At 37.9% G+C, this 10275-nt stretch overlaps 1 protein-coding gene across 1 annotated transcript; it reads right to left on the minus strand.

Annotated features, from left to right (window-relative positions):
• On the minus strand, positions 1-9279 carry LOC130931701 (transmembrane emp24 domain-containing protein 1-like). The gene is made up of 4 exons (XM_057860677.1): positions 9112-9279; positions 6493-6590; positions 6193-6370; positions 1-308 (listed from the first exon to the last, which is right to left on the minus strand). The coding sequence occupies exons 1-4, from the start codon at positions 9277-9279 to the stop codon at positions 105-107; spliced, it is 648 nt and encodes a 215-aa protein (XP_057716660.1). The 3' UTR covers positions 1-104.
• Between the last annotated feature and the right edge of the window lie 996 nt (positions 9280-10275).

Raw genomic sequence — 10275 nt, forward strand, 5'->3', positions numbered from 1 at the left:
TTTATTCAAAGAACAAAAAATATTCATGTTAATTGAGAAGCAGTTTTTCATCGGTCAGCACCAACAGATTTGGGAGGGATTTTTTTGTTTCTTTTCTCTTCTCTCTAGCTTTCAGGAAAGAGTGACTGCAAAATGTTAACCTGAGCGACGGCCACTCCGATGATGACACAGACGCTGATGACCGACCAGAAGCTGACCCGCCATAGGTTGTTGTCCTGCAGGAGTTGGTCCCGGGTGTCGAAGGTCCTCAGCATCAACTGGATTACGCGCCCCCTCTGGATTTTCAGGTGCAACGCATCCAGGCGGGTCTACGGAACCGTAATGATAATTTTTATTCTTTGATTCTTCAAGTGTGGTGCGCAAGCTTTTCTAGTGTAGGGGTGTAAACTCATCTTTGCCACTCAGAGGGCTATTATGTCAGCGTTAAACCTGTACTTATCAGTGCTTAGAAATTATTTTCTGTTACGCCCCCTCAGGAAGACGTAAAGGTTTGCATGTGAAAAGCTATTTTTCTTTGATTCATTTTTAATTTTTAATTTTTTTTTTTTTTTTTTTTTTGATTGAAGTAACGTCGATTTGTGTTTGGGCTACATTTTGGCTGGACATTTTTCTCTTTATTATTCAATCAAAATAGAGATTTTCAAAAAGAAAAATCACTTCAATCAAAAAAAAAAAAAAGTCAATTAAAAAAGTTTTTGAATGCGTAAGAATATTTGAGATTGAAAACTCTGCATTTGAACACTTAATTTTTCATAGAAATTTTTTCAGTGAAGCAATCCTTTTTGTGTTTGTGCCATATTATGATTTGGACATTTGTGTCTAAATCATTCAATCCCTCCAAAAAAGTTGCGTCAATCAATAAAAATATTTTCAATCAATGAAAAAAATTTAAAAAAAAAAAAAAATCTCTAAAATACAGTGGGGCAAATAAGTATTAAGTCAACCACTAATTGTGCAAGTTCTCCCACTTAAAAAATATTAGCGAGGCCTGTAATTGTCAACATGGGTAAACCTCAACAATGAGAGACAGACTGTGGAAAAAAAAAAAAACAGAAAATTACATTGTTTGATTTTGACAGAATTTATTTGCAAATCATGGTGGAAATAAGTACTTGGTCAATACCAAAAGTTCATCTCAATACGTTGTTATGTACCCTTTGTTGGCAATAACGGAGGCCAAAGTTTTTCCTGTAACTCTTCACAAGCTTTTCACACACTGTTGCTGGTATTTTGGCCAATTCCTCCATGCAGATCTCCTCTAGAGCAGTGATGTTTTGGGGCTGTCGTTGGGCAACTCCCTCCACAGATTTTCTATGGGGTTGAGATCTGGAGACTGGCTAGGCCACTCCAGGACCTTGAAATGCTTCTTACGAAGCCACTCCTTTGTTGCCCTGGCTGTGTGTTTGGGATCATTGTCATGCTGAAAGACCCAGCCACGTCTCATCTTCAATGCCCTTGCTGATGCAAGGAGATTTTCACTCCAAATCTCTCGATACATGGCCCCATTCATTCTTTCCTTTACACAGATCAGTCGTCCTGGTCCCTTTGCAGAAAAATAGCCCCAAAGCATGATTATTTCCACCCCCATGCTTCAGAGTGGGTAGGGTGTTCTTCTGATGCAATTCAGTATTCTTTCTCCTCCAAACACGAGAACCTGTGTTTCTACCAAAAAGTTCTATTTTGGTTTCATCTGACCATAACACATTCTCCCAGTCCTCTTCTGGATCATCCAAATGGTCTCCAGCAAACTGCAGACGGGCTTGGACGTGTACTTTCTTCAGCAGGTGGACACGTCTGGCAGTGTAGGATTTGAGTCCCTGGCGGCGCATTGTGTTACTGATAGTAGCCTTTATTACTGTGGTCCCAGCTCTCTGTAGGTCATTCATTAGGTCCCCCGTGTGGTTCTGGGATTTTCGCTCACCATTCTTGTTATCATTTTGACGCCACGGGGTGAGATCTTGCATCGAGCCCCAGATCGAGGGAGATTACCAGTAGTCTTGTATTTCTTCCATTTTCTAATAATTGCTCCCACAGTTGATTTCTTTACGCCAAGCGTTTTACCTATTGCAGATTCAGTCTTCCCAGCCTGGTGCAGGTCAACAATTTTGTCTCTGGTGTCCTTCGACAGCTCTTTGGTCTTGGCCATAGTGGAGTTTGGAGTGTGACTGACTGAGGTTGTGGACAGGTGTCTTTTATACTTATAATGAGTTAAAACAGGTGCCATTAATACAGGCAGTATTAGTTTCTGTGTTATAGTGTGGGTTTATTTTGCACTAAGCAACTTAGTATGCCCCTTTATATGATGATACCAGTGAAAGCTGGTTTACTGATTTAGCAAAGACAAAGCGGGAAGATTGTTGGCAATATTCAAGGCTTTACACGATCTCCCCAGCCACCAATTGGTGACGCAGAATGAGAGTAGTAAGAACAAGTAATGTGGGGTTTAGTATCTTGCTCAAGGACACTTAGACGAGCTCATAAGGGCAGAGAATCGAACCCACAACCTGTAGGTTGGGAGACAACTACTCTACCACTGAGCCACACCACCCTGTACTGTAATATACATGGTAACTGCAATAACTCTTTAGCAGAGGTGGGTACTGACACGCTACATTTACTTGAGTAACTTTCTGAGAAAAATGTACTTCTAAGAGTAATTTTGCTAAGCCATGCTTTTTACTTCTGTAGATTTGTGAAGAATAAACGATACTCTTACAATGCTAATTTGGGCTACACAAGAGTCATCTAATTTTTCCTCTTTAGTTTCCAAATTATATATATGGCGGAAAACACAGACAAGACTGAAAAAGCAGTTTCTGCTCTTGCACTTCTCTTTAAAAGAAACTGCTGTATTTTAAGCCAAAAGAACTGTTGTGTTTGATAGAACAATTTGTCTATATGCTGCCATAGCAGATTCATGGCGCATTAAGACCCCAAACTATTTTTAATTTTTCTGTTTTACCCTGGAAAGTCCCGTTTGCAGACGTCGCGCAACCGCTTTTGTTTCAACCCAGCCATAAAACGAAGGTAATTAAATAAATGTATTATTCATAATGTCTGTCATTTTTAGTTTAGAATAATTAATCGATGTCTACTATTTAGTTTAAAAAAAAAAAATAAAAAAAAACGACTTTAAAAAATTATTCACTCGCACATTTTAAACTTTTAAACAAATTTCGTCACAATGAAAAAAATGGTGTCTGTATAAAAGTCACGGATATCTACCTCATAACTATCGCTTAAAAAAAAAAAAAAAAGTTTAAACTATCTCGATTCCTCCTTGATGTCTGCGATTTCTGCATTGCGACCCTTGTTATATGACCATGTTTCACCCATAAAATCCCCCAAAAATCACAGCTTTGTCATGACACTCAGTGATACATGCTACATGGCATTTTTGGATCGAAACAAGGTAAGTGTGCGATAATATCCCGTTAAAGTCATGGCGTCTGTAATTCTGCTCTCGCGTGCTCTCACCTCCAGATAAGGTTTTGCTGTTTAAAAAACTTTTTTTTTTTTTAAAATGCCCTCCTGTTCAAAATTTTTCTTTCCCCAGAAAATTGAGATTTTAAGCTTTCCAATGATGTATCATATATGCATATCGGACAATTTTGAAAGTTTCAGAGCGGAACTTCAATTCACCTGAGTGTTTTCCGCCAAATATATTTTTTTTGCCAGCGATGCCAAGAGTAGCTCTTACAATTTCACCAATGAGACGTCACAACAATAATCACATGACTCCATTATACCAATCAGACGCAACCTTGCCGTTCTATGATCAAACCAGCCTGTTCAATCATGTGGCATCTTTAAAGCACCATAAAATATGAAGTATTCGACATAGAGTGCTGCCCCCAACATGACTCGAAAGCACGGATTTTAACCTCTCTCCCAGTTTTTATTTGGCCTTGATTGACCACGGAAAACCGGAGATATCCTTTTAATTTCAGAATAGTAAATGCAATAGAACTATTCACTATTCAAACTAGGAATTATTTTCTCCACGAGAGGGCACTCATGCTCTTTGGACAAATAATGCTTCATTTTCTCGTCGGAATTCAGCGATTTTTTTTTTTTTTTGTATATCTTTGGTTTAATGTGGTTTTGTAATGGGTTATTGTACAATATCATTATCGCAAAGGTTCATATATAACTGATAACTGTGCCGAGAAAAAATATCATTGTTTAAAATGTTGCTCATTGCTTGAGTATTCTTTTTACGAAATACTTGTTTACTTGTACTTGAGTACATTTTTGGGATGACTACTTTTACTGGAGCAATATTATTTTGAAGTAATGCTACTCTTACTTGAGTAACATTTTTGGCTACTCTACCCACCTCTGCTCTTTAGGGGTAAAAAAAAATATTCACTCTCACTCTGTCAATGGCAGTGAAACGAGGGCTTCCACAACTAATTGAAAAATAATTGGTCATCAAATTAAGTATTTTGATAGTCCATGAATCGACATTGTTAACCAAAATTTTCCAAACCTTTTTTAAACCTCTTAGTAGTATTTATTTTTCTGTTATTTTTTTATATTTAACATTTTTAAACAAAAACAAAAAAATATTAAATGTATTTACTCACTTCAAATGATGAAAAAGGAAGAAACTGTAAATATTCACTAAAATTCTACAGGAATTTTAAATAAATTTAATGTTTTTGGAAAGAAAATGAAGTCAATGCACATTAGTTACTTTCGCAGGCCGCATAAAATGACATAGCGGGCCGTATTTGGCCCATAGGCCATGAATTTGACACTGATGGTCTAGTACTAGGCCAACGAATCGGCAAATTATGCACATTTTTGTGCTTTCAGCGTTTTTTTTTTTTTTTTTTATGTTACCATAGACTTCATAATGTTCATAACGGGATACTGGGCGCGGGGCAGACAAATAGGGGGCCTGCATTGTTGGCGAGGCCGTCAAAGCTGACCGAGTGGAATCACAGACAAAGAGCTTTTTTTGTTGAAAATTCTTGTGAATAAATGCTTAAATCCCTGAATTCTTTATAGATAAGGATGTAAAACAGTCTCGATTCTTGGTTAAAAGCAAAAAAAAAAAAAAACGTACAGTTAGCATTTATTTTACGTAAATATATGGAAGTACAATGCTAATCTGTTAGTGAATGTAGGTAGCGGCCGCCTTATGTAAACAGAGCTTTTCCGGTGAAAATTCTTGTGAATAAATGCTTAAATACCCGAATTCTTTAGAGATATGGACATAAAACATTCTCGATTCTTGGTTAAAAGCAAAAAAAAAAAAAAAACGTACAATTAGCATTTATTTTACGTAAATATGTCGAAGTACAACGCTAGTCCGTTAGTGAATGTAGCTAGTGGCTGCCTTATGCAAACAGCTTTTCCGGTGAAAATTCTTGTGAACAAATGCTTAAATCCCTGAATTCTTCATAGATATGGACGTAAAAGAATCTCGATTCTTGGTTACAAGAAAAGAAAAACACGCAGTTAGCATTTATTTTAAAATAAATATTGCGAACTATGATGCCAATGCAGTAGCGGCTAATTTCTCCCATTGATTTTTTCCACAACGTTTCAAAATGCATGCATGATACGAAAAATATAATAATTACCTTGAATCCTCGAACAATTCACTCCTGAGACAATCCTTTCTTTTTGTATGCAGTACAGCTTTCATACTTTTTCAACAGAAATCTGGCATTAGATCGCTGTGTGCGTGTGTGTGTGAATAGCTCCTCTTGATGTGGGCGGCCCCCTAATTGAATGCGAGGCGCAGTGCATGACCGATCTGACCAGTCAATACCATTATGAAGTCTATGGTGTTACTCTAAAATTACTATTTTGATGGTCACTTCCTATCGATTTGGGGCAATTCAGGTCAATTCCTGTTGATTTGAGGGCTTTTTTTTTCATATGCAACTTCCTGTTGTTTTCGTATAACTTTCAATTTCAAAATAATTACCACCAACAGAAACTTTTTGTGGGTCTGTTTGTCAAAAAAAAATGTGGGGCTTGATACATTTAAAATATCAACAGCGTTTTTTTTTTTGTCAAAAAAAAAAAAAGAAAACACATTTTTGGGCTAAGCATGACGAGGCAATCGAAAGGTTCCCGAGTTTTTCCTGACATTTTCAAGTTCGACCCTAGTCAAAGCATTCCCACCAAAATAGGTGTTTTTTGTGTGGTATTTATTTTTTCTGCATCCCTGACCTTAAAGTCGATGAGCTTGTCCTCCAAGGTGTCGTTAGTGATTATTGCGTCCGCCCAATCTTCTTCTACATTGACGTTGTCGGTGATGAGCAGCGTGAAGAACAACAACTTCTCCTTCAGCTTGCTGTAGCTGTTGTCAAAACACAGCTGGTAGTCGCCTTTATCTGTGTGCTCTACCCTACCATACATAATCAAAAATCAACATTAATGGTTAAAATAATGATGAAAATAGAAATGGAAACAATTTGTGTTGCCTGATTTTGTAGGCGAGAAATATGTGGGTTTGAGACAGAGCCATACTTGTGGACAGCGTGATTTGTTCTCTTGTCGTCAAACTCTCGACGGCCGCTGGGCGAAATCATGACGAAGCTGACGTCCTGATTGGCTTGGCCGATCACCTGAAAATGTTAGAATATACTTTAGTCTTCTACAATTGGACTTTTTGACCAATATTACAATTACACTGCTGGCCAAAAGTATTGGCACCCCTGCAATTCTGTCAGATAATGCTCAATTTCTCCTAGAAAATGATTCAATTACAAATGCTTTGGTAGTATGTTCATTTATTTTGCTTGCAATGAAAAAACACTAAAGAAAATGGGAAAAAAAAGAAATCATTATCATTTTACGCAAAACTCCCAAAAATGGGCAGGACAAACATATTGGCACCCTTTATAAAAAAAATCATGTGATGCTTCTCTAATTTGTGTAATTAACAGCAGCTGTTACTTACCTGTTAAAATGGATTAAAGTTGACTCAACCTCTGTCTTGCATCCTTGTGTGTACCACATTGAGCATGGAGAAAAGAAAGAAGAGCAAAGAACTGTCTGAGAAATTCAGAAGCAAAATTGTGAGGAAGCATGAGCAATCTCAAGGCTACAAGTCCATCTCCAAAAATCGGAATGTTCCTGTGTCTACTGGGCGCAGTATCATCAATAAGTGTAAAGTCCATGGCACTGTGGCTAACCTCCCTAGATGTGGACGGAAAAGAAAAATTGAGGAAAGATTGTGCGGATGGTGGATAAACAACCTCGACTAACATCCAAACAAGTTCAAGCTGTCCTGCAGTCCGAGGGTACAACAGTGTCAAGCCGTACTATCCGTCAGCACCTGAATGAAAAGGGACTCTATGGTCGGATACCCAGGAAGACCCCACTTCTGACCCAGAGACTTAAAAAAAGCCAGGCTGGAGTTTGACAAAGCTTACCTGAGAAAGTCAAAAACGTTTTGGAATAATGTTCTCTGGTCAGATGAGACAAAAGTATAGCTTTTTGGGAAAAGCCATCAACATAGATTTTAAAGGGAAAAAAACGAGGCCTTCAAAGAAAAGAACACTGTCCACACAATCAAACATGGCGAAGGTTCCTTGATGTTTTGGGGTTGCTTTGCTACCTCTGGCACTGGACCGCTTGACTGTGTGAATAGCATTATGAAGTCTGAAGACTACCAACAAATTTTGCAGCATAGTGTAGGGCCCAGTGTGAGAAAGCTGGGTCTCCCTCTGAGGTCTTTGGTCTTCCAGCAGGACAATGACCCAAAATACACTTCAAAAAGCACTAGAAAATGGTTTGAGAATAAGCACTGGAGACTTCTAAAGTGGCCAGCAATGAGTCCAGATCCCATAGAACACCTGTGGAGAGATCTGAATATGGCAGTTTGGAGAAGGCACCCTTCAAATCTCAGAGACCTGGAGCAGTTGGCCAAAGAAGAATAGTCTAAAATTCCAGCAGAGCATTGTAAGAGTCTCACTGATGGATACCGGAAGCGGTTGTTCGCAGTTATTTGGTCTATAGGTTGTGCTACCAAGTATTAAGCTGAGGATACCAATACTTTTGTCCGGCCCATTTTTGGAGTTTTGTGTAAAATGATAACAATTTAATTTTGTATTCATTCTCTTTTGTGTTTTTTCATTGCAAGCAAAATGAATGACGATTTTACTCTCAAAGCATTTGTAATTGCAATCATTTTCTGGGAGAAATTGAGCATTTTCTGACAGAATTGCAGGGGTGTCAATACTTATGGCCAGCAGTGTATATTCTTCTGTAAGTCATTGGCTGCCATTGAATGGGATAGAGCTCCAATCCATTTGGACCAGGAACGCTGGCAGCGATCATTCACACCCACCAGGCTTATAATGCACTGGGGGAATTCCTGAATCATACATGTGTCACGTTAATTACCCTGACTAATTATCAGGTGTCATCCTCTTTTCTTCGTTGTAGCACAACTGGTTTTAACAATGACAGGGATGTGGCTTGCGTCGGTTAAACCGGCGTTTTGTAAAACTCCCTTTTTCTATCCAGAATATGTCCAATCCTCATTAAAAATAAATATATTTGACAGACAAACATTTGTGGTTTAATTTTTCAAACACAACGAAGGCAAGTTTGTAAAGCCAAGTTTGTTGTGAAAGAACTCCAAAACCCCAAAATTAAAATAATCTGGAGTGGGTTAATGAGTAAAGTGCAGAATAAAAAGAAAATGCAAATCTCTTAACTGCACAGGAAAGAAAAGAAACAATCTGCAGTCCACTCATATGAATGTTTTATAACTATTGAAAATTATTAGAAATTGACATGACAAGGAAGAAAATGTGAAGCCATGCACCTATCAAGCGGCTGGACAACCAATAAAAATCTGAAAACATTTTTGTTCATGTGGTACTGTATTAGTTTAAGCAGATCTTGATTTTGCCAGCAATATTGACGGATTTGATGTTTGTACTCAAATTTTACTGTCATTACCATTAAAAATGACAGACATGGAGTAAACCCAATGTCATAAACCCACTTAAGTTCTCACCTCCCATTACTTTTGCCAACATAGTGAAAACTCGAGATCCAGTAATCACATGTATTTTTGGATTTATGAAACAAACTCTCACACAAAGGAGCGACAAGTCAGACAAGTTACTGTACTTGGTATTCAAATTCCAGGCTGTTGTCCTCGTCTATGGTCTGGTAAAAGCACTCTTTGCTCCCTGCCGGTAACAAGAAGGTAAATTCCATGTCTTGGACGGATGAAAAAACCTGGGCCACATTGATGGCCAAAAAGGCCAGCCATGCTAACCGATACTTGTACGCCATTGTCCCAGTTGCAATGAACGCACGACAAGAATCACTGGAGTCAAAACCTGCGGAGCCAGCCAAGCTCGTGTCATTCTCGTTTGTTGGCTCAATTAGCACCGTCAGCCAGCCGGCCCCACCAGACCATCTGGATGCTTGCTCTGGCCAATGATCAATGCAACATTAGAATATGACACTTTTCAATAGTGTCAGTGGATGCAAAGCTAGATACTGTAGGTACATTGTATACAGAAAGTACAACTCCTCTCTAGTGGAAAGTTTGTTTTCGTTCACTATTACATAGGACTCCTGGGATGGCCAGAAAATACAAGAAACAACATTTTCTTAGGAGGATTTTTTTAGGTGTCTTTGATTTATAAATCAATTTTTTTATTTGTGTCACAAATTACTGTATTGGCCCGAATATAAGACGGTGTTTTTTGCATTGAAATAAGACTGAAAAAGTGGGGGTCGTCTTATATTCGCTGTCTAGACATTATCCCCATTCACGACTCTAGATGGCGCCAGATATCATTGAAGCGATGTTCTTTCATGACATCTCAGCTACTCTCAAGTTTAACCAGTTTGCTTTATTTTATTGCAATGTTGTTCCTTATTTAGATTTGTTTCAAGACTATAGTTACAGTTCACTTTGATGGTTAATTCAGTCAATTCTGTTGTTTTATCACAATAGATTGGTTTATTTACATTTCAAAAACCAGAAGCCATTCATTTACAAATGCGATTGCACTTTAGTTTACAAATTTAAATGTTCAGATATTAAGATTTGAATGAGGCAAAATAACATGCTTTTTCTCTCAAATATATTGTTTTAATCGTTTGTTTCTGTAATTATTGTGTTCAAAAAGTCTGTTTTCAAACTTGAGTCTTGAAAAAGAGGGGTTCATCTTATAATCAGGGCCGTCTTATATTCGGGCCAGTACGGTAGTATATCAAAATTATTCTAAGTGTCATCGATTTGGTATTGGGAATTGATGGATATAGACCTTACTCACA

Source organism: Corythoichthys intestinalis, chromosome 16 (assembly GCF_030265065.1).
Source record: "Corythoichthys intestinalis isolate RoL2023-P3 chromosome 16, ASM3026506v1, whole genome shotgun sequence".
NCBI classification, from domain to species: Eukaryota; Metazoa; Chordata; class Actinopteri; order Syngnathiformes; family Syngnathidae; genus Corythoichthys; species Corythoichthys intestinalis.

What these genes read in the sequence shown, in the direction of transcription:
- LOC130931701 (XM_057860677.1), bottom strand. Translation starts at nt 9,279, where the DNA reads ATGGCGTACAAGTATCGGTTAGCATGGCTGGCCTTTTTGGCCATCAAT. An exon ending in GCCTGGAATTTGAATACCAA is followed by an intron (nt 6,591 to 9,111) that starts GTACAGTAACTT and finishes TAACATTTTCAG; the next exon opens with GTGATCGGCCAAGCCAATCA. An exon ending in ACAAATCACGCTGTCCACAA is followed by an intron (nt 6,371 to 6,492) that starts GTATGGCTCTGT and finishes TATGTATGGTAG; the next exon opens with GGTAGAGCACACAGATAAAG.